This window comes from Empidonax traillii, unplaced genomic scaffold, assembly GCF_003031625.1.
Source record: "Empidonax traillii isolate 1590-97213 ecotype Southwest subspecies unplaced genomic scaffold, ASM303162v1 scaffold1602:size438507, whole genome shotgun sequence".
Taxonomy (NCBI): domain Eukaryota; kingdom Metazoa; phylum Chordata; class Aves; order Passeriformes; family Tyrannidae; genus Empidonax; species Empidonax traillii.
Window position 1 is genome coordinate 286,595 of NW_020956795.1, and position 22,640 is coordinate 309,234.

Sequence of the window (22,640 nt, forward strand, 5' to 3'; positions counted from 1 at the left end):
TGTATCCCGTGCTCTGTGCCTGTATCCCAAGCTCTGTGCCTGTATCCCAAGCTCTGTGCCTGTATCCCGGGCTCTGTGGACCAGGCTTGCTAAGGAATGGTGGAGGTTGCTGTTTGTTGCTGTCTGAAACCATCTGCCCTGTGTTTGAAGGAGGATCAGTCCTGGTGGAGCTGAGATAGTACTGTGGCATTCCCAGTCTTTCATGCAGCATCATTAATTGCAGTGGCCTGCCTGGTACCCATGTGCTTTGGTTGTGTGCTGGTGCTGTGGTTGCTGCACCTTTGGCAGGATGATATTTGTGTGGATGGGACTGGAAATACCCTCATCCTCAAGGATTTGCTGCCCTGCTGGCAGACAGCTCTCTCTGACCTGGTAAATAACCTGATCCCCAGAATAAAGGAGCACAGAAAAAACTCTGTGGGGCTTTGTGGCCCAGGCAGGGCTGCGCCACACGACACAGGCCCTGTGGTGACAGTGGTGCTTGGCCATGCAGGCAGTGACCCCAGGACAGCTGGGGCCAGGCCGGGGCACTCCTGTGGTTGTGCACAAAGGGACCCTGCAGGTTTTGGGTTGTGTCTGACCCCACACCAGAGCCCCTTGTGGGGGTGCTGTGGCCCTTCCCCAGGGCTGGGCTGTTACAGGAGCTCTGGTTGGGGCTGTACCCTCTGAGATTCTGCTTTGCCTGCAGGATGGGAGGGATCCCAGCAGTGAACGGCAAAGGAGAGCGTCTCCTGCTGCACGTAGGAATCATAGATATCCTGCAGTCATACAGGTGGGTAACCTGGCAGTCCTGGTGGCAGAGGAATTGTTGGCAGCTCCGGGTTCTCCCCTGTTGGGGTATGAGAAGTGACAGTACAGAGTACATGCCTGAATGTGTCTCTTTTTCTCTCCGCTTCTCCCCTGGAATTAGGTTCATCAAGAAACTAGAACACACCTGGAAGGCCCTTGTCCATGATGGGGTGAGTGCCTGTGCAGAGGCAGGAGCTGGCCAGGCCTCGGCAGCGTTACCTGGTGCCATTACCTGGCTATTTATAGTGCCTGACCTGGCACAGCTACAGCTAATGAAAGGAGCAGTTCTTGCCTCTCATGCCTGCACAGCGGGGTGGGGCCACTTATTCCCAGTCAGGTTTCCTTGCTCACTCCACCTCCTCACATGTTGAGCTGTCATGCTCCCAGCTTTCCTCCCCTGCTCCCATCTGTCACTCTCCTCCTCCCTGTGACACCAGGAGTGCACAGGTGTGTGTGTTCCTGGGGGGGTGGAGGAGCCCTGTGCTGTTCCTTTGGTGACAGGCTGTTTCCACTTCGACAAGCACTCTGCCAGTAAATCCCTTCCCGTGTTTCCCTGCTGCTTCTCTCCTGCAGCAGCCAGGTGTGTGTTTCTGAAAGAACAGCCTTGGATGTGGAAACTGTCTTTCAGCATTGCATCTCCTGGCTTCCCTAAATAACGGGGACATGGAGATGCCAAGTCATGGTTGAACATGAGAAGCAGAGAGAGCTTCTGTTTTACTATTTTAAACAAAAATATTTCAAATTTACAGAGACTCTTGGCTGAATTTAGGTGTCTGTTGCATGCAGAGGTATCGAGGTGTGCTTGGAATGGCAGCCAGAAAAGCCAAAAGAAGTACCATGTGCAATCAGGCCAATATTTTTAAAAAATCCAGGAAGTTTACATAGGAATAAAATCACCAAAATCCATTATAAAATCACAGCAAGAATATAATCAAATGCAATCAGAGGCAACGCTTCAGGGTTATTTATAGCGTTAATCAGAGCATTTCAGTTAAGCCTTTCCATTTTAGGGCTCTATCAGTGCTAAATGTTGGAATAAAAAGACTGCGTTGGTTGTTACAGAAATTCTGCCTTGAGGGATCATTTTCAAATTAAACAGTTGTTTCTTGCTGTTGTAGGACACGGTGTCAGTACACAGACCCAGCTTTTATGCAGAGAGATTCTTCAAATTCATGACCAACACGGTGTTCCGAAAGAATTCCTGTAAGTACCGAGTCCAGGAGCTGCTGTGAGGCTTTACCTCAGCCTTGCTGCTGCAGCCCTTGTGGGGAGCCTGGGCTGGAGCCTGAGCAGGGTTTTCCACTGTGAGAGAGTGGAGAGAGCTGGGGGTGTTCACCTGGAGAAGAGAAGGCCCCAGCAAGATCTGAGAGTCCCCTCCAGGGCCTAAAGGAGGCTTAGGAAAAGGGGGGAGAGGGAACTTTTTATACAGGCAAGGGGCAGTGGTTTCCCACTGCCAGAGAGCAGGGTTAGATGGGGTATTGGGAAGAAATCCTTCCCTGTGAGGGTGGGCAGGCCCTGGCACAGGTTGCCCAGAGCAGCTGTGGCTGCCCCAGCCCTGGAGGTGTCCAAGGCCGGGTTGGACGGGGCTCAGAGGTGGGGCTGGTGGAAGGTGTCCCTGCCCATGGCAGGAGGTAGGACTGGGTGGGCTTTAAGGTCCCTTCCAACCCAAACCATTCCATGATTCCATGATACAGAGCAAAGCTGGGAACTGCAGAGCCCTCAGGCTGTCACAGCTGGCCTTGGTCACCTTGGGCTCCCCCCCAGGAGCTGTCCCTGTGCCTGACCCCGTGTGTGTGTGAGGGCAGAGCCTCTTCCCGTGAAGGGAAGGGTGCCTTTGCAGTGACAGCAGCTGCTGCTGATGGTTCCATCTTCTCCCTCCCTCCTCTCCCCCAGCTCTCAAGTCCTCCCCCTCGAAGAAAGGGCGCAGTGCCTTGCTGGCTGTGAAGGCGGCCGGTCCCACCGCGGCGTTCTCGGCCAGCCAGCTCACCTCGGAGAAGGACGACACTCAGTACGACCTGCGGGCGGCCCGGAGCTACCCCACGCTGGACGATGAAGGTGATGGTCCCGCTCGGGCTCCCGGCTCTCTGCTCACCCTCTCTTTCCTAGCAGTTCCTTAGGATCCTCCCCTGTTCTCCGCAAGTGCCCCACTGTGCTCCGACCGCAGGTCTTTCCTCACGGATAGCTCTTCATTGCATGTCTTGCTGTGCTTTGCAGGTGCTAAACCTGACCAGGAGAGGGGAGAAGGTAAGAGTGTGTTGTTTTGTGGCAGCACCAGCAGGTACTGCCGCAGGTACTTGATGCGACACCTCTGCATCAAAGGAGACCCAATACCTTCTTTTTAGCACTGTGTGGGTGTGCAGTGAAAATGGTCACTTGCATCACTGCTGCAGGGCAGTCTGCTGCCAAGGGCACCACCAGCCATAGTCCACAAGCCATCAGAAAGTTGCATTTTCCACCCTTTAAAAAAAAAAAAAAAATGGGAGGGAGATGACTGGGAACTGCAGGACTCCAATGACAGTGTTTGGGCAGTTACAAGGGGCAACATCATGCCATTGTAAAACAGAGGAATGGCCTGATTCTGTACTGCCTTTCCATCACTTCCATCTTGACTGGATTTACAGCTGAGTGTTGGAGGAGGGGTGTTGAATTGCTCCCTGTGCAAGGGACTGAACGCTCAGTTCATCTCTTAATTCACTTGGATATTTATCCTGGGTGATCCAAGCCTTTAATCCAGCTTTGGTCACCAGTGAGGTGTCTTCCACTGGCATTGTTTCCTGGCTGTCGTGCTGGAAGTGGTGCTCTCTCCAGAGGATGCCTCGGGAAAGCCTGTTGAGTTCATGGACCGGTTAAACTTCCTGCCTGTCTGTGGTTTGAGTTCCCGGTTCCAGTGTGGGTGTGCAGGTTGACGCTGGAACAGCCTCACACAGGGCTGATGTAGGTGAGGTGTTGGTGTCTGACCTGTCTCTTCTTCCTGCCTCTCTCCTGCCCTCACCCTGGGCCAGCAGGCAGGCCAGACCTGCTGCCCTGCACTCCTCCTTCCTTCGAAGAAGCTACCACGGCCTCCATAGCCACGACACTGTCGTCAACATCCCTCTCTGTCCCCGAGCGATCCCCTTCGGAGACCTCTGAGCAGCCCAGGTACAGGTGAGGACACTCATCCCCTGCTCCCCCTGGAGTCGAGTGGCTGCTGTTGCTCTCCATGCTCTGGATCCAGGCAGGCTGCCCTGTGCTCTGGAATGCTAATGACCGATTTTAATTAAATCTCTCCTGGGAGCAAGCAGACACAGCTTTGATGGGATTAATTATTGCTGGGAGAAGTGTCAGCTGTTAAGTAGAACATCTCCCTCATGGGGTGGGAAGGTAGATTTGGGGACAGTGCAGGATTTCTGGCTTAAATTGCTCCTCAAACCCTTCTCCTCTGGTTTTTTTTTCTGCAGGAGGCGCACACACTCCTCAGGGCAGGATGGCAGGTGAGAAAAGGGTCTCATCTCTTTTTGTCTCATCTTCTTCTGCTGCACAGACACCTCACGTTGATCCCTGTGCAAAGATCTTGTGAAGGGCTGAGTGGGAATTTTGGCATGGTCCTCTGCATGATACTGAGCTGCTTCTGCAATCACTTGATCCCCATTTCTTACGCAGAATTTTCCTTACAAGCAGATCCCTGAGTGCTTTGCCAATACCACCATTATTTGATGGGAGGGGGAAACAACAGAGTTGTCCAGATTCACCCACCCAGCCAGCATCAGAGTCAAGGAAAGTCTTTTGTGTCCCCTGTGAGTAAGCAACCCCAGTAGCAGGAACATCCCCCCTCTGAGCCTCTGCCTGCAGCCTGGGCGAGGTGGGTGTGAGTTTGGGAAGGGGCACTGTGAGGCACTGAGGATCCTCAGTCCCCACAGAATTAGCTTCCATGTTTTCAGAAACTGTGGGGTTTGAGGCACTTTCAGGTACTGTGAGGTTTTTTCCCTCCTGTGGTGGCTCAGAGCCAAGGGCAAGGGAGGACAGAAATCTGCTGCTGCAGAGGGATGTCTGATTTAGAGGCTCATATTGTGGAATTACTGTGCGTGGTTTTACACCAGTAAAAATGACCCCATTACCCATGTCAGCAAGATCTGCACGAGGACCCTGCATGTGCTGCTGGGTCTGCCCTGGCTTTCCAGGACATTGTGTAGGTGTTGTAGGTTTTGAAACAACATCAGAGACTTGGCCCTGGGATGTGCTGTAGTCAGAGGAGCTGCCAGACAGGCTGATGTCCTCTCTCCTTGCAGTCAGTGTTTGGTGCTTCAGAGGAAGGGATGGATTTCAGAAGGCAAGAGTTTGCACCCTGTTACAGACATCTGCCCTTATTCCTAGCTTTGAGTGGTTTGCTGAGTTTAGACCACATACACTGGGAAAAAATCCCTTTCTGTGGCATTTCCTAATGAAAATACCTCTGGATGCTGCATGCCACTGAAGCTTGGTAAATTCCTGCCCCTAGAGGGCAGAAACCTGTGAAACACTTCACCTCCTGCAGAATCTGTTGTTGGAAATCGCTGAAAATTGGAGACCTAAACCCAGGCCCCAGTGGTGGGACCTGTGTGGCAAATGCAGGGACTTCACCCAAAATACTGGCCAGTACCTCCTGGAGGGAGGGAGCTGCTGTAGGGTGTGACTGAACATCCAGAAATAGGTCAGGTGAATCAGAGTGGCTGTCCTGGCACTGTCCAGGGAGCTCAGTGTCTTGGTCAGAGTAGATCCATCTGTCACAGATTTGCCAGAGCTACACCCACTCCCCACAGCCGTGACCACCTTTGCTGGGTTTTGCCTATTTTCTGGTGCCTCTTGTGCCCTTCCTGAGAGAGCAGGGACCTGTGTAAAGCACTCTGGGATCCCTTGGTGAAGGCCAGTGCAAGCATAAAGTTATTAAAGCAAGAATTTACATTCCTGAGCTGAGATGGAAAAAACCTTACGCAATTTGCTCAAGAATGTGTCACACCTCTGGTTATTCTGGTCTGCTGTGGAATTCACCCTGGGTTTGAAGTCCAGCCCTGTGAGGAAGAGAGGAGGGAGTTCCCTGGCACGGAGCTGGACAGAAGTGCTGCCCACTGGCTCCGGCTCCAGCCAGACCCAGCCCAGAGCAGGGCAGTGAAGCCAGAGCTCGGCCCTTCCCCAGCACTATGCCCTTGGCTTGGCAGGCTCCTGCTCCTCCTTGCCATGGGGACAATGGAGCCAGCCCTGCTGGCACAAGCAATTACTTTAATAGCATGAGATATTAAAGTGAATACTGTCAGAAACAGCTCCAGTGTGCAGATAAATCTGATGTCAACCCTGGAGCAGCTTTGGTGCACTGGGAGTCTTGGAAGAGGTCGGAGGCTCTGGCCTTGTGCCAGGCTAACTCTGGACACAAGTTTTCCCTGGAGGCCAATTCTCTTTCCTCCCATGCTCCATCTGACACTGCCAGTCTTTCCTGCAGCACTGGCTGATTAACCCCTTCCCTCTTGTCCTCTTTTCTCACCTTGTTAGTCCTGAGCACTACATCTGCCAGGACTGACTCTTTTTCCCAAGGATTTTGTTTATCCAAACCCTAAACCCTGGCAGGTCTGACTGCTCCCTCAGAGCTGGAATCAGCTGCTGCCTGTGCTGGGAGCTCAGTGCCACGGTGGCAGCAGCAGCTGTGTGCCAGGGCAGAGCTGCATGAGGGGCTGGGCTGGCTCAGGACTGATTCAGGCTGACCTAAAATCGAGGGCTGCGCGTAACTCGTGCCCAGCTGAGCCTGTGTGCCTGTCTCTCTTGGGTTTCCAGGTCACACGAGGAGGTGCGGGTGGAGGAGGAGCAGCAGATCAGTGTCGAGCTGGAGCCCAAGTGTGACGTTGAGATCGTGGCTCCTGAAGAAGACAAAGAGTGAGTGTTCTGGAGCGTTGGGCAGCTCTGCAGAGCCCACACAGTGGGGTTTGGGCTGCAGCTGCTTGTGCTGGAGGCTTTGCTGGGCGCCAGCTTTCCCGGAGAGATGAGTGCTCCCCCAGGCACCTCGGTGGGGCTGGCTGTGGTTACTTCTGGCTGTGGTTACCTTTCTGGATGTGACTGTGTAGCATCTTCAGCCATTTAGTAAATCAGTCTTGCTTGCTCCTGCTCTGATTGCAGTGAATAAACTGTCGTTCCTCTCCCCCCTGCAGAGAGGCAGCTTCTTCAGCCTGTGCCATTGCCACATCCACAGCCACCATAGAGGTGGAGACGGCCAGCCAGGCCTCGGAGCCGGCCAGCCAGGCCTCGGATGAAGATGACGTGCCAGTCACAGACATATACTTTGTAAGAGACCTCCTCCCCCTGACCCTCGGGGTGTGATGGGAAGGGCTGGACGAGGCTGCCAGTCTCGGTTCAGGGCAGTGAGTGCCCTGTGACATCTTGGTGTGGAGCGCCTCGAGATCTCAGCGCTGGGTGGGTTTTTGAATGCAGGGAACTGGAGAACTCAAACCAGAGTCTAGTGAGGATCACAGAGATAGCTGCGCTGCTCTCCTTCCAAGCACAAGTGCTGAAGGACCAGCGTGTTCGCTCCTGGGACAAGCCAAGGTGATGTGGGTGCAACAAAGAGGTTTTTCCTTCCTCAGCCAGAGATCCTGGCTGCCTTCCCGGCACAAACATGGCCTAGGCCCATGGGGAAGTGGCTGCAGGGGGTGACCTCGGGCTCTGGTGATCTCCGGCTTTTCCTTTCCCTGCAGGGTGCATTAGGTGATGCAGTGGGAGTCTAGTGCTGAGCCAGGGAGTAAGTTGGTGGTTGGCAGCAGAGTGCCGTGGAGCCTGTCCCTCACTCCGCTCCCGCCATGGCTGAGCAACTTCTGCAGTCCAGAGAAGAGTTGTTGTAGCAACACGTACCTGTCCTGTGGATTCCCAGAGCAGAGCTGAGCATCTGCCCCAGGAGAGCTGAGCTCTCCCCTGTGCCTGGGCACTGGAACCCTCATTAAAAGAGGTGCCCAGCTCCCCCCTGCTCCGACTCGTTGCTGTTGGTTCTGTGGTGCTGGAGATGAGCTGAGCCCATGTGATGGGCTCCTTCAGGCTAAACTAAAAATGGCAACACTGGCCTTTCCCTGGGCTCGTGTGACTCTGCTGCAGAGCTGCTCACTCATTGCCGAGTCACCCTGAGGCTCGTGGGAGCTGTGGAAGGAATCAGCTCTGGTTTACAGCTTGTTTGGGTTTTGGTGCATGCTGTTCAGAGTGCAAACAGCTCCTCTAACACCGCTGCTCCCTTCTTGCCTGTGGATGGCAGCTGTGTGCAGGCAGATCCTGCCTGTTCCTTTGGCAAGTGCCTTCTACTGAGGGTCAGCTCCTCTTCTCCCTGTCCCTGGGCATATGAACTCCCTCAACTTGAGGGGCACCTCTCTATCCAAGAGAAAACTCTCTGCAGTGAGTGCTCACAGAGAGTGTGCCTGACTGCTCATCAGCATTTCATACTTCATCTGAGTTTTGCATTAAATGTGTGTTGTGTGCTGTGGAGTGTTTGTCACTGCCAGGATGAAGGGAAAAGCTGATTTGGGTTCCCACGGGTGCTCTCCTTGGAAAACCACTTGAGCTGGAGCTCAGGTGAGGCTGCACCAGGGGGCAGCGGGGTCGGACCACGGCTGCTCCTGCAGCAGTGCTCTGGTGGGTGAAGGGATGCTGCGTGCAGAGGAGGATTTGGCAAGTCCCAGGGGACTGTGATCTGATCACTGGAAGTCTGCTCCTGAGAGGAGAGCAGTTCCTCCTCCTGTTCATCCCCAGGGATAAAAGTGCAGAGTGTGGCAGGGCATGGGCGCTGCTCTTCCCTGCACGGCTTTCCCACCCGCTGACCCGTTCAGGCCTGGAGTTGCCCAACGCCTTGTTTTTTGCTTTCTCTTTCATCCTCTCTTTCACATCATCCTTTTTTTCCTCTGTTTCCTTTCTCACCTCACTTGCCCTGGGTCCACCCAGTTCACAGATGGGAGGTACTGGATTTACTCTCCCCGCCAGCGCAGACTCCGAACTACCTCGCGTTCCTCTGGGATTGTAAGTGAACACGCTGGCACAGCACATAGGGGAGCAGAGCTGCAGCTTTGAAACACTGGGGCCAGCACCCCATTTCCCTGGGCTGCTGGGGCTCTGGCTTGGGGTGGGCATTAGCCTGGAACCAGCCCAGGAGAAATGGGGGAAGCATACTGAAATCCCACCAATAGATCTCCCTGTAGGATCTGGGAGAATCGTGAGCTCTGCTCTGCTTTTCTGCAGACTGGTGACACAGCTCCTGCTCTGGGATGGGCTGCAGTGTCACCCAGCCCTTGGGCAAACTGTCAAGTAAGGGCAGGGAGGCCCTGGCACAGGTTACCCAGAGCAGCTGTGGCTGCCCCATCCCTGGAAGTGTCCAAGGCCAGGTTGGATGGGGCTTGGAGCCACCTGGGCCAGTGGAAGGTGTCCCTGCCCATGGCAGGGGGTGGAATGAGATGAGCTTTAGGGTCCCTTCCAACCCAAACCATTCTCTGATTCTAAGTACCAGACCTGGCCAGAGAGGCACCAGGGCCTTTGTAGGTGATGTCACGCTCAGCTCCCTCAGCCCAGAGAGAGGATTTTTAAGAGACCATTAAGATGTTTTGAACCTGCTAAAAATCCAGTTGCAAATCAAACCATATTGGCTTGTGGGGAGCAGCTCATAAACCAGATGAGGCAGAAGGTGCTGCTGGGCTAGGGCTGGTTTCTGCTCTCCAGCCCTTCTCAGCATCGTCAATTTGCTCCCTCCTCACTGCAGGTGCTCAGTGAGCTGGGAGGGTTTTCCTTTCCTAAAGACGCAGGGAGGTGTTGAATTCAGATTTCAGAGTGCTCTGGAGTTTAGTATTTCCCTTCTCAGGCTCTGGGAGAGCTGTGGGCTCCAGGCAGGGTGCATGGGGAAGCAGGGGCAGGAATGTGCTCCGTGGCTGATGGCATGAGGAAGGTGCTGCTGCACCTTTGTGGGCAAAGAAGCAACTCCTCCCGCAGCTCCTCCTGCCCCTGGGCTGGGTTTGGCTGCCCCGGCACCGGGAGGGTTAATGCCAAGCACCGGATGCTCCTTTATCTCCCGCAGCTCCCTGCATGCATCCCAGCGCCTAAAAGGCTCTGAAAGAGACTGGCTGGAGCACGTGGCTCAGTCAGGAGGGATGAAAAACAGGATGTGGGGCAGGCTTGATGTGGTGGGGAGCTTTCCTGTAGCTCCGGCAGAGCCCTGTGAGAAGCTCCAGGCAGGGGTTTCTCGTCCCTCCTTGCTCCCAGCGGTGTCTGCTCGTGGAGCTGCAGTCACTGGGGGGTTCAGCATGCGGAAACCAGTGCTTCAAAGCTTCTCTGGCTTCTTGTAGTTCCTTGTACATCATAGACTGTCACACTCGCCTCCTGGGCTGGAAACCCCCCAGGCTTCTTCCAAGTATTCAGTCCTGTTTCTCTTCCTTTGCAAACACCAGGCTAGGTCAGAGTGGGCAGTTTCCTCTCTCTAGAAAGAAAAGAGCCTGTTTGCAATGGAAGTGTGGCTCCCTGTAACCCTGAAAGCAGACACCAGCCCTTGGATCTGTGCTGTGTCAGCAGCAGAGTGTGTCTTGTCACACCAATGCCCAGTGTTGTGATAACTGTCCCTCAGTGCACACTCCCTTCCCCTCATTCTTTCCAGGATCCAGTTGTGTTTTGCATTCTATGTTGTACTTGTTCCCATCACCCCACTGTCTCCAAGATCTCAGTGATAACTTTCCTTTCTGTGGCCACCATCTGCCATGGTCTCACCCTTGCTCCACTGCCTTCTCCAGAGGAGGAGGAAGGCACAGCAAACAAATACAGTTTCCCTGTAAAAGCCTCCCAGGACACCAGTTTGTAGCATGCACAGGGCTCTGGAAATGGGAGGGTGAAAGCTGGGAGGACAGAGCAGGAACCCAGAGCTCTATCACTCCCTTAGGTCACTTCCCGAGTCTCTCTGGAGCCGGGGTGATGCCATGGCAGGGAGCTGAGGTTTCCCTGGCATCTCAAAAGCTCTAGAAGTCTGTGCCTGTGAGAGGGGAGGTTGTGCCACCCCCATTGCAGCTGGTGCAGGATCCCATGTCACAGCTGGCAGGGAGCAGGATGTGCTGAGGGTGAGGACGGCTCCTCTGCCGAGAGCTGGCTCTGAGCTCAGCACTCTCCCTCCAGGTGGACAGCTGTTCTTACTGTATTGTTTCCTACTCTTTTTATTTTCTCCTTTTATTTTCTCCTCTTCTCTCCTTTGCTCCCTGCTCTGCTGCTGCTCTCCCTGCATTCTCCCCGCCGTCTCTGGCCACTCTGGCAGCCGACAGACGAGAGGAGTTGGGTTTACTCCCCGCTCCACTATAGCGCTCAGCTCCACTCTGTCTCCGATGAGGAGAGCGATACAGTAAGTGTCCAACAACGCTGTGCCGGTGCCCGGTGGGTCGAGCTCGGAGCTTGTGCTCCCTCTGCAAGGTCAGCCTGGCCTCTGGCAGCGTGGGGCTCCTGCATGGCTGCAGCAGAGCCCTGGCCTGCTCAGCGAGGGCTGTGGCTTTTCCCAATCATTCGGTGCAGGGAAAGCTTCGGGGAGCTGAGGTTTTCCAGTCAGGTTGTCGTTGCTGGAGGATGTGGAACAGCCTCTCTCCCTGTGCTGATTGTGCTGGGGAGATGGTGGGGCACAGACCTGACTGACGTGGGGCAGTTAACTCTCTTGCCCCTCATGACAAAGAAGACATTGAGGGGCTGGATGTGTCCAGAGAAGGGAAGGGGCAGGAGCAGCTGAGGGAGCTGGGGGGGCTCAGCCTGGAGAAAAGGAGGCTCAGGAGGGACTTTCTTGCTCTCTCCAACTCCCTCACAGGAGGGTGGAGCCAGGTGGGGGTCAGGCTCTGCTCCCAGGGACAGGACCAGAAAAATACGGCCTCAAGCTGTGCCAGAGGAGGTTTAGGTTGGATATTAGAGAAAAATTCTTCATGGAAGCGGTTTCAAGCCCTGGCACGGGCTACCCAGGGCAGTGGTGGAGTCACCATCCCTGAAGTGTTCTGTGTGTGGCACCTGGTGACATGGTACAGTGGTGAACATTGTTGTGGTGCTGGGTTAACAGTTGGACTGGATGACCCTGGAGGTCTTTCTCCACCGTAACAGTTCCGTGGTCCTGTGACTCTCCTCTCTCTGCCTCTTGCAGTAATCTCTATGCAGACACAGAAGTCCCAGAGAGCAGCGATTCCCTCTGCAGGTCGATGTGTTCCCTTTTCGTTGATGCAGCCGTTCCAGTGGGATGGGGAAGAGCTTGCTGGCTCCAGTATTGCTGCACTGCAGGACCCCGGGCACTGCGTTTCAGGACGGAACAAAACTATAACCGTGTATTTCTACTCACCCCAGACGTGGGCAGCAAAGAAACCACCCGCTCACCCGCAGCTCCCGGCAGAGAATTCCAAGCTGGGTGTAGAGAATCCTGGGTAGTAACACAGTGTTTTCCAGACGTGCACTACCGTAGCTACCTATCCATGTGTGATACTGTGAACCTTTTTAATTTTTTAATCATGTATTTATTTCTTTTATCTTTGCACAGAGACAGCACAAGTGTGCTTTTTTAAACATTTAGTTTACTGCACTTTTTTTTTTTTTTTTTCTCCATATATTTGTGCATCAGAAAGGAGCGCGAGACCTCACCGGAGAAGGGGTAGGAGCACGTTGCTGGGGAGGGCAGGGACAGGAGTGGCTTCATTAGAGGCAGCAGCGTGGTCTGACCAACTGAGGGAGTCAGGAGGTTTAAGGCTGTCCAGACTCTGCCACGGTTTTGCTGAGTGACCCAAGGCGAGTCACTTAAACCACTCTGTGCCTCGGTTTCCCCCGTGCTGATGGGTGTACAGTACCCACGTCGTTACAGCACTTAAACCCTGGGATGAAAGGTGCTATGAAAATGCAATGTATTAAAGGCCATGGAATAGAATTACTCCCACGTTACCACAGTCCAAAGTAGCCATGCCAACTCACTTGGATCCAAACTCTCTCGTGACTTCTCCCGTCTGTGACACTGTGCGGGGGCAGCGCACGGCTCCTGCCGACAGTGACGTGGACTCGGCTCTCCCTGGACGTCGTGCTGGGCTCTGCCTTCCCCCTGTGCTGCACTGCTGCCTCACCCCTCCCTCTGTGCTTGGAGTCCACGCTTCATCCGACCGGCTCTGCCTGCTCCGGACCCGCGGGCACGGACAGACGGGAACTGGGCACCTCCCAGGCCTGGCCATGCTGGAGGATGAGCTCCCTGCTCTGCCAGGCCCACGTGGGGCTCGTCTGGACGCTGATCCTCCTGGAGCCACTCAGCCCTCCACGTGCTCGTGCGTGTATCCCGGCTCACCCATCCCATCCCCTCCGCTGCTGGGGCAGGCAGGGAGGCGCGGGCACGGCCGCACCCGCTGGAGGCAGAAGAGGCGTTGCCACAGAACTGTGCCGGCACTGCTGTGCTCGGGGACTCTGCTGGACAAAAAGCCGTGTGACTGGGGCGTTGCCTGGGGTCACGTCTGCTGGTGGAAATCACTGCTGCAGGTGTCTGAGAGGGTTTGCTTTGCGGGGGCCGTAGGTGAGAGGGTTTCGGTGTCACGGGGTGGTGTTAGGGCTCATCCATCAGCAGGACACACACCACAGCGTTGTCTGGAATCCAGCAATCCCATCCTCATCTCCCAGAGAGAAGACAGGATGTCCTTTAGGCCAGAGGGAGCCAGGTCTTGTTCGTGTGCTTTATGAACCTCGCTTGAGAAAGAGGGTCAAAATCTCTTTATTCCCATTACAATCTTCACTGTCCTCGGGATTCCTTGTAGAGGGGTGGGGAATTGGGACCCTGCTCTCGGTCCCCCAATCTGTGTTCACAGCAGCACTCGGGAGGGGTTAAGTTGGGTCCCAGAAGGTAGCTGGGCTGGTGGGAAGCTCTTTCCTCTGCACTGTGCTGGACTTGGTGAGGATCTTCAGGAACTGACGTTTTCTTGCTGGAATACGGGACCTGGACTTCCCTGCCCTGCCTGCGGACGCGGAAGGTTGTGCTTGTCGGGAGCACAGCCGGGGGATCGTGCAAGCTGCTGCTGTTCCATGTATCCATGTATTTACCAAATAGTCTATCAAAAGTCTCTCAAGAAACTTTCCCCTTTCAGTTGCTGCTTGACAGCTCGTTCTCACGGCTGCAGCTCCTGCCCCCTCCCACCTGGGGGGCTCTGCAGGCTTTGGGGTGGGGGGCTCAGGGGTTGGTGGAGGGGACATGGGAGCAGTTCAGTACCTGCAGCCTCATCTGCCTTTGGGCTCAAGGCAAGAGGCTTCAGAAAGCTAAAAATTTAACCTCCTTTTACTCCAGCAGCGTGTGTAGAATGGCCAGAGGGAGCTGCTGCTGCTGGTGGGTGCTGTGCTGGAGGAGGGGGCTCGGGGCAGGGGGAATTGGGGTGGGCTCAGGATGTCTGACCGGCTCCCCTGGGATCACCTCAGTCAGGGGCTGGAGGGTGTGGCCTCATGGGGACTTTCCAGCCAGCTGAAATCAAGCACCTTGGTGCAGATGCTGTAAGAATCACTGGTGGGGGCTTTACTCCTTCCCCTCCTTTTGGGGCTCTCCAAAGCTGCTTGGGCTCTGTGCTGGGAGTGTCCCAGCTCCGACTTCCTTGAGTGCCCCAGAGAATGAGCTTTGTGAGCTGGAGCTGTGTTTGGTCCCAAGAGAGGGGGTGAACCCAGAGCTCCTGCAGCACATGAGACAATCCCCGTGCAGTTCCATAATGCATAATCCAGTCCCTTTGGAGCAGGAGGTCTGGACAGGGAGGGTTGGTCTTGTGGGAGGACAGGCAAAGGCTTTAGAGCAGCTTTGTCACCGGGCGGGGACAAGGAGGAACCTTCCTTCAGGGAGATGCTGATCTGAAACACAAACTGCCCCTGTCCAGGCTGGCACAGCCCCTGCTCTGTGTCACCTCCTGTCCAGCAGCTCAGTGCTGGGGAGCTGCTCAGCCTCTGCTTTCCCTGGAGGCTGGAAGGACCTTGGATTGTAAAGCTTGATCTCAGCCCCTGTCAGTGCACCAGGAGCTCTGGGGCACATCACAGGCACTGTCGGTGCTGCCTGGGCAGGAACAGGTCCTGCCCATAGGGAAAAGCATCAGCCCTTTTTGGGGAGGAGAATCCACACCCACCCTTGGTCTGAATGTTCCTCCAGCTGCACTCCAGCTCGTCCTGCACTTGAGTTGCCCGTTCTGTGTCAGGGCTCTCTCTGGTGACCTGGCAGGTGCTGTCCCTGCTCTCCATCGTTAAAGGAGGCACCAGGGTCTTGTACCCCAAGATTTGAGCCCCACAGAGCAGCCCCTTCCCACGCAGAGCTGTGGCCTCCGTACCACCACTCTCCTCCATCCCCATCGGGCTCTGTGGGACACGTCCTGACGATTGCCTGGGGCCGAGGCTGCAGATGATTTCTCCCTGCCAGGTTCGGGGCTGGCAGGAGAAAATGGGCACCTGTGTCTCTGGGTTTGCTGTCCTGTCTGGATTTGCCTCCTGGTGAAGGCTCTGGGGCAGAGCCAGGAGCTGGGGCAGAGACCCTGAACACCCACAGAGGGGCCCCACCCTGGGCTGCCGCTGCCCCTCCTCGGGGGCACCAGTGGAACGGCCCCGGGGGTGTTCGGTGAAAGCAGAGCCGGAGCAGGCACAGCCGTTCGCAGGCTCCGGCCCCCCGGCCCCTTCTCGTTCCCAGCCGCTGCTCCAGCGCTGCCTCAACGGGCGGGGACAAAGCCAGGGCGGAGTGTCCTGGGTCCCGTCTGAGTTTTCTTTCTGTCCCTGTTCCCCCTGTCCCCCCGTGACTCCCCGCTCCCACGTGTTTCCCTGGGCATGTCCCACGGGATGTCCCTGTCCCATCCGTGTCTGTCCCAGTGGCTGTCCCTGTCCCACGGGATGTCCCCGTCCCCACGCGTGTCGCGGAGCCGGTGTCGGGGGTGTTGTCCCATCTCCGCTCCGGGGACTCAAAGCCCGGGCGCGGTTTTCCTTCTCGTGGTTGTTTTAAGGGTGTTTCCCCTCCCTCTCCGCGGAACCCTTTCCCCAGAGACCCGCAGCCCGTGCCGCGCTCCCCACCCCCTCCGAACGCCGCGCAGGGCCCGGCACCTTTTGGGGCAAAAGCGGCCGGAATGGGGACAGGCGGGACAGGCCCCGCCCCCTCCCGCGCGGGGCTGCCCCACCGCCCGCCTGTCCGCGCCGGCGCTGCGCGCGGGGCGGGGCGGGCTCAGGCGCGCATTGGGCAGCCCCGAGCGGCGAGGCCCCGCGAGGTCCCGGGGCGGAGCCGCCGCCGCCGCCGCCGCCGATGGGTTCCGGTACGGGCAGCGCCGGCCGGGACCGGGACCGGGATCGGGATCGGGACAGGGATCGGGACAGGGATCGGGACAGGGATCGAGATCGGGACAGGGACAGGGACCGGGAGCGCTCCGGGAGCCGCGGAAGGCGCCGGCGCAGCCGGAGCCGCAGCCGCAGCCGCAGCCGCAGCCGTAGCCGGGAGCGCCGCCGGGAGCCGAGCTCAGGGTGAGTGGCGATCGGGCCTGGAGCGGCTGTGGCGCGTTTGGTGGGGAGCGGGGCTCGGTATGTCGGGGCTCGGTGTGCCGGGGGAGCCGAGGCCCGGGGGGCCCGAAGCGGCCTCGGTGCCGCCGGGCTCGGGCAGGGCCGGGGCAGCGGCACCGGGGCCGGTGGGTCCCCAGGGCTGCCCGTGACGCCGGCCGGGGCAGGGCCGGTATCGCGGCTGTGCCGGCGCTGCCGCTGCCCGGGCCAGGCCCGGCAGTGCCCGCCTTCCCTGACACCCGGCTGTGCCGCCGCAGCTCCGACTCCGGGGGCGAGAGACAGAAATGGAAGAAGAAAAAGAAGAGCAGCGGCAGCCGGGACCGGGACCGGGACCGGGACCGGGAGCGGGAGCGGGAGCGGGACCGGCCCCGTAAGGAGCGGAGGAAGCATCGCTCGCGGTCCCGGGGCCGCTCGTCTGGCTCCAGCCCCGAGCGCGGCCGGAGCCGGGAGCGCAGCCGGGAGCGCCGCAGGAGAAGGGATGGATCCAAGTCCTCCGTGTCCTCCGTCAGCTCCGCGTCCCCGGCCCGGCCCCGCGGCCGCGAGGAGCCCGAGCAGACCCTGAGCCTGCAGGAGCGGCTGCGGCTCCGGGAGGAGAAGAAGAAGCAGGCGGCGCTGCTGAAGGCGCTGGAGACGCCCGAGGAGAAGAGGGCCAGGAGGTTGGCCAAGAAGGAGGCCAAGGAGAGGAAGAAGCGGGAGAAGATGGGCTGGGGGGAGGAGTACATGGGATACACCAACACCGACAACCCCTTCGGGGACAACAACCTGCTGGGCACCTTCATCTGGAGCAAGGTGAGCTCTGCCCTGTCCCTGTGGCTGAACAGAGCAGGGCAAGAGCGGGTGGGGGGTCGGGGGGACCTGTGACTGAGGTGGGGGCTGTAGCTGAGGGCTTGGATGGACGAGGTGGGGCAGGAGTAGGAGCTGCAGGCTGAGTGCTGGGCGTCTCCTGGAGCAGGGACACAGAGATGGTAACTGGGATGGAGCATTTCTTCTGTGAGGAATGACTGAGACCTGGGGATGTTCAGCTTGGAGAAGGGAAGGCTCTGGGGAGACCTTCGAGCCCCTTCCAGTGCCTGAAGGGGCTCCAGGAGAGTTGGAAAGGGACTTGGTACAAGGGATGGAGGGACAGGACACAGGGAATGGCTTCCCACTGCCAGAGGGCAGGGAGAGATGGGAGATTGGGAAGGAATTCTTGGCTGTGAGGGTGGGGAGGGGCTGTCCCAGGTTTCCCAGAGCAGCTGTGACTGACCCATCCCTTGAAGTGTTCAAGGCCAGGTTGGACAGGAAGCCACCTGGGCTGGTGGAAGGTGTCCCTGCCCGTGGCAGGGGGTGGAACAAAATGAGCTTTAATGTCCCTCCTAACCCAAACCATCCATGATTCTATGATACAGCTGTGCTGGCACACGCCTTGCCAGGCTGGGTGGGCTCCTGGGCTGAGCCTGGGTTTGCTGAGGGGCTTCAGGAGCAGGATTTGAGGGATTGGATTTGGGGACCTTTGACAGGATCAGAGTTCACAGGAGCAGCAGAAGCAGGTGGATGTGGTGGCATTTGCTGGCCAGTGAGGGGCTGTGATGGCCCTTGGGTTTCACAGCTTCCCTTGGCCACTCTGTTTCAGGCACTGGAAAAGAAAGGGATCAGCCACCTGGACGAGAAGGACCTGAAGGAGAGGAACAAGCGAATCCAGGAGGACAATCGTCTGGAGCTGCAGAAGGTGGGGTAGGATGTCCCTCCATCCCCCTGTCTGATGGAGAGCCCTGGGGACAACCTGGTTGTCCCCCTTACTCACCAGGAAGTCCCCTTGTTCTATTCCCGGGGAGTGTCCATAGGTTTAGGACTGGGGGGGGGGGCACAGCACCCTGGCTACTCCAATCTGAGAAATCTCTTGCCTTGGGGTTGAGCCCAGCTCAGGAGGTGCTGAGGGGGACGGTGCCAGGTCCCTTCACATCCACAGCCACCTCACAGCCCCCTCACCCCGGGCAGGTGAAGCAGCTGCGCCTGGAGCGGGAGCGGGAAAAGGCCATGCGGGAGCAGGAGCTGGAGATGCTGCAGCGGGAGAAGGAGGCAGAGCACTTCAAAACCTGGGAGGAGCAGGAGGACAACTTCCACCTGCAGCAGGCCAAGCTGCGGTAGGTGTGCGGCTGCTCGGGGCCGGGCCTGGCAGGGAGCAGAGGATGGCACCGCTCAGTGTCACTCACTCTGTCCCCCTGCCCCTCTCCCAGCTCTAAGATCCGGATTCGGGATGGGAGGGCAAAACCCATCGACCTCCTGGCCAAGTACATCAGTGCCGAGGACGACGACCTGGCCGTGGAGATGCACGAGCCCTACACCTTCCTGAACGGCCTCACCGTGTCCGACATGGAGGACCTGGTAGAGGACATCCAGGTGCCAGCCCTGCTCCTCTGCCAGGGCTTCCTCCCCAGCTCTGCTTCCCTGCCCTGGTGTGGGGCAGCTGCCTGAGGCCTGGCTTGTCTCCTGCCTGCAGGTGTACATGGAGCTGGAGCAAGGGAAGAACGTGGATTTCTGGAGGGACATGACCATCATCACGGAGGACGAGATAGCCAAGCTCCGCAAGCTGGAGGCCTCTGGGAAAGGGGGCCCAGGTGAGCAGTGTGGGTGTCAGGGGGAGTGTGAGTGGAGGGTGACACAGGGTATAGGGTCTGTGGCACGTGCTCGGGCTCAGAGGGGCTCTCTGGGAAGGCTGTGGGTCTGGCAGCTGTCCCTGGCTGGGATCCAGCATCCCGCTGTCAGGAGGGCCAGGATGAAGGTCAGTGAGTGCCCACAGACTGACCAGCTGCCCTCACCTGCCCAGGGGAGCGCCGGGACGGTGTCAACGCCTCGGTGAGCTCGGATGTGCAGTCGGTGTTCAAGGGCAAGACGTACAACCAGCTGCAGGCGCTGTACCAGGGCATCGAGAGCAAGATCCGAGCGGGAGGGCCCAACCTGGACATCGGCTACTGGGAGAGCCTCCTGCAGCAACTGAAGGCTTACATGGCTCGGGCCAGGTGAGGGCAGGGGCTGGGGGTGGCACAGACCCCACTGTGCGCAGAGCTGGGGAGGTACAAACCCAGTTGTTGGTGGGGGTTTATACCTTTTCCGAGGTGGCTGGTTCCCAGGAGGGGAGCAGGGCTGGACACTTTCTCCAGTGATGATGTTCACAGTGAGGTCTCCAAGAGGGGACCAAACTGGGGGTTATTCAGGCCGGAAAACCATCTGCGCCCAGCGGGTTTCTGCCCGCTGTGATGGGTGTCACAGCTCTGGGCTGTGGGTTCTGCTGGGTGGGACGCGATGGCTCCTCTTCTCTCACAGGCTGCGGGAGCGGCACCAGGACGTGCTGCGGCAAAAGCTCTACAAGCTGAAGCAGGAGCAGGGTGTGGAGAGTGAACCGCTCTTCCCCATCATCAAGCAGGAGCCAGCCTCCCCCAGCGACAGGTGAGCAGCCCTCTCCTTGGAGCACTGCCCTCTCCTTGGAGCACTGCCCTCTCCTTGGAGTGGAGCACTGCCCTCTCCTTGGAGCACTGCCCTCTCCTTGGAGCACTGCCCTCTCCTTGGAGTGGAGCACTGCCCTCTCCTTGGAGCACTGCCCTTTCCTTGGAGCCCTCCAGACCTCTCTTGTGGGACCCCCTGCGTGGAAAGGCAGCCTTGTGCTCCCACCCTTCCCCAGGCAGGGCTCAGGTGAACTGAGAACGAGGGTACCATCCCCGTCCCAGTCCTCTCTTCTCCCTTCCATGCAGGCTGGATCCTGAGGAGAGCCTTGAGGCACAGCCAGGGCCATCCTCGGAGCCGGAGGCGGAGCAGGACACGGAGGCCAAGGGCGAGGGGGAAGGGGAGGCCGTGCTGATGGAGGAGGATCTGATCCAGCAGAGCCTGGACGATTACGACGCGGGCAAGTACAGCCCCCGCCTGCTGGGCCCCAACGAGCTGCCCTTCGACGCCCACGTGCTGGAGGCCGAGGAGGACACGCACCGGCTGCTGCTCCTGCGCCAGCAGCTCCAGGTGACAGGTGAGCCCCAGGGCAACCTGCCCAGTGTGGAGGGTGTGCAGGGCTGGAGGGGACAGTGCCCTCAGGAAAGGGTGAGCTGGAGCTGGCACCCAGAACTGGCCTAGCAGAGGGGTTCCCCCCAGAGCAAAGAGTGATGGGCAGGAGCAGGGAGGTGGGACTCAGGGTGCTGGTGGTCCCTATGGGGACCTGCCTCAGCACCACCAGGGCATTTAGGGGCAGACAGGTGGGAGGAGTGTTTTGGATGAGTTTTCCAGCACAACTCAGTCCGGTACCCTGTGGGAGTCCCCAGGGCAGTGTGTGCATCCCCATGTCCAGCTCTGCATACCCTGCCCAAACTCCTTCCCCCCGTGTGCCCAGTGCGTGTCCCGCAGCACCGCAGGATCCCACATTCACCTCTCCTCCCCCGCAGGCGACGCCTCGGAGAGCACCGACGACATCTTCTTCCGCAAGGCCAAGGAGGGCATGGGCGCGGACGAGGCTCAGTTCAGCGTGGAGATGCCGCTCACGGGCAAGGCCTATCTCTGGGCTGACAAGTACCGGCCGCGCAAGCCCCGCTTCTTCAACCGCGTCCACACGGGCTTCGAGTGGAACAAGTACAACCAGACCCACTACGACTTCGACAACCCGCCCCCCAAGATCGTGCAGGGCTACAAGTTCAACATCTTCTACCCCGACCTCATCGACAAGCGCTCGACACCCGAGTACTTCCTGGAGGCCTGCCAGGACAACAAGGACTTCGCCATCCTGCGCTTCCACGCGGGGCCGCCCTACGAGGACATCGCCTTCAAGATCGTCAACCGGGAGTGGGAGTATTCCCACCGCCACGGCTTCCGCTGCCAGTTTGCCAACGGCATCTTCCAGCTCTGGTTCCACTTCAAGCGTTACCGTTACCGCCGGTGAGGGGCTGCTGAGCACCCCCCGGACTCCTGCCGGGGGTCTCTTCCCCCGGCACAGACATTGTCCCCTGGATGTCCCCAGGGCCTGGCCCAGCACAGGGCATATTCCTGCAGCTTTTCCCTGTCCTTGCCTTTATCCTGAGGGACCCTGAGACTTTGTTATAAATAAAATAGGGGTTGTTTTAGCTGTGGGATCCTGGGCATGGGCACCACCACTGCTCCTGCGTGGCAGCACCAGCCAGTACCACACTGGGCCAGCACGGGGAGCTCCCCTGGGGGCTGGGTAGTATTTGGGGTGGGGGTTTCCTCACCTCTGTGTCACTGGGGTCTGTTGCTCCATCACCACATGCTGGCAGCCCTGTGTGCTCCCCTTGCCCACTCCAGCCCCTTCCCAGCCCCACACCTCCCCTCACCCGTGTCAGACCAGTCCAGCTGCTGGTCCCCAGCTGGAGCCACAAGGCCCTTGGCTTCACCAGCACAGCACTGCCCCTTTTCCTGCTCCAGAGACCCCTCTGGGGCCCCTCACCCTCCCCCCGGCCCCATCCCTGGCACGTCCTCCCCTGGAATTTGGCTTCCCCAGCCTGGGAGCGCCGTCACATCCCTCAGCCCTGGCTGTGGCATGGGAAGCTTCAGTGGCTGCCAGGCGTCTGCTGCAGCAGGGCGGAGGAGAGGGGTGCTGGCTGGGATATCTCCTTACAGGGGAAAATCCGGATTCCATGGCCTGCAGTCCCTCCCACATCGTGCCTGTGAGGCTCTCGCTGCCCTGGGCAAGAGGCAGCTGCACTACCAGAACCCCATCCCTGAGCTGGGGGTCCTTGAGGGCCCCAAGTGATGCTCAGCCAGGTTTGGGGTGTCTTGAGGGGCACTTCGGGGCTGAGCTGGGACTTGCTGGTGTTGGTGCCTCCAGATGGTGGCCATGGGGCACAGCCACGAGTGCCTGGGATGGCTCCATCCCCAGGATCCCCCAAACAGTGCTGGTGTGTGAGTAATGCCCGGGGGCACAGGAAACCTCCATCCTGGCAGGGAATTGTCACAGTGAGGCTGTTTCCTCCCTGCATCCACTGCCCCCCGTACAGCCCCATGGCACAGGGACGTGGGGGGCTGCCCCAATCCCCCAGCACTGGGGCAGAGCCAACCCTGCTGTGTGGGGGCCTCCAGGCCTCGGTGGCTGCCCCCCGGCTCGGGAGGGTCACCCTGTCCTGCTCTGCTGGCAGGATCCAGCCCTGCAGACACCGTGGGAGCTCGTGCTCAGGGGGCTCCCACGCCTGCCCCGACTGCCCAGGCATGTGGGGCTCAGCCTGGGGGTGGAGGGCACCCCAACTGCCTTGGCCCTGCACGTTGGTTCCCCCCTCCCCATCCTGTCGGATGTCCCCGGGGCCGGCAGCTGCACCGGACACATCCCCTGCGCTCTCCTTCCTGTGAGTTATTTCCAGCCACTGCCTGCACAGGAGTGTTTCAGGGCTCAGCACAGGAAG

The 22,640-nt window shown here is 58.5% G+C and overlaps 2 protein-coding genes across 9 annotated transcripts in view; both read left to right on the forward strand.

Moving 5' to 3' along the window:
• The window catches only part of PIP5K1C (phosphatidylinositol-4-phosphate 5-kinase type 1 gamma), a 48,502-nt gene extending 34,641 nt beyond the window's left edge, over nt 1-13,861 (forward strand). For 2 of the 8 annotated variants that reach the window (XM_027908044.1, XM_027908046.1), the window contains 10 exons: nt 689-772; nt 911-959; nt 1,908-1,992; nt 2,683-2,844; nt 3,004-3,042; nt 3,789-3,933; nt 4,227-4,259; nt 6,568-6,666; nt 6,939-7,071; nt 7,219-7,475. In XM_027908044.1, the coding sequence (XP_027763845.1) occupies nt 689-772; nt 911-959; nt 1,908-1,992; nt 2,683-2,844; nt 3,004-3,042; nt 3,789-3,933; nt 4,227-4,259; nt 6,568-6,666; nt 6,939-7,071; nt 7,219-7,440 (1,051 nt within the window). In that variant the 3' untranslated portion in view covers nt 7,441-7,475. The other 6 variants (XM_027908047.1, XM_027908045.1, XM_027908049.1 and 3 more) reach the window with 6 other exon arrangements.
• Nucleotides 13,862-16,024: 2,163 nt separating this feature from the next.
• On the forward strand, nt 16,025-21,169 carry CACTIN (cactin, spliceosome C complex subunit). The gene is made up of 10 exons (XM_027908074.1): nt 16,025-16,239; nt 16,530-17,061; nt 17,885-17,980; nt 18,250-18,395; nt 18,489-18,651; nt 18,752-18,869; nt 19,079-19,271; nt 19,576-19,698; nt 20,001-20,269; nt 20,679-21,169. Exons 1-10 carry the CDS (start codon nt 16,025-16,027, stop codon nt 21,167-21,169), a joined length of 2,346 nt encoding a protein of 781 aa, XP_027763875.1.
• The last annotated feature ends 1,471 nt before the right edge of the window (nt 21,170-22,640 follow it).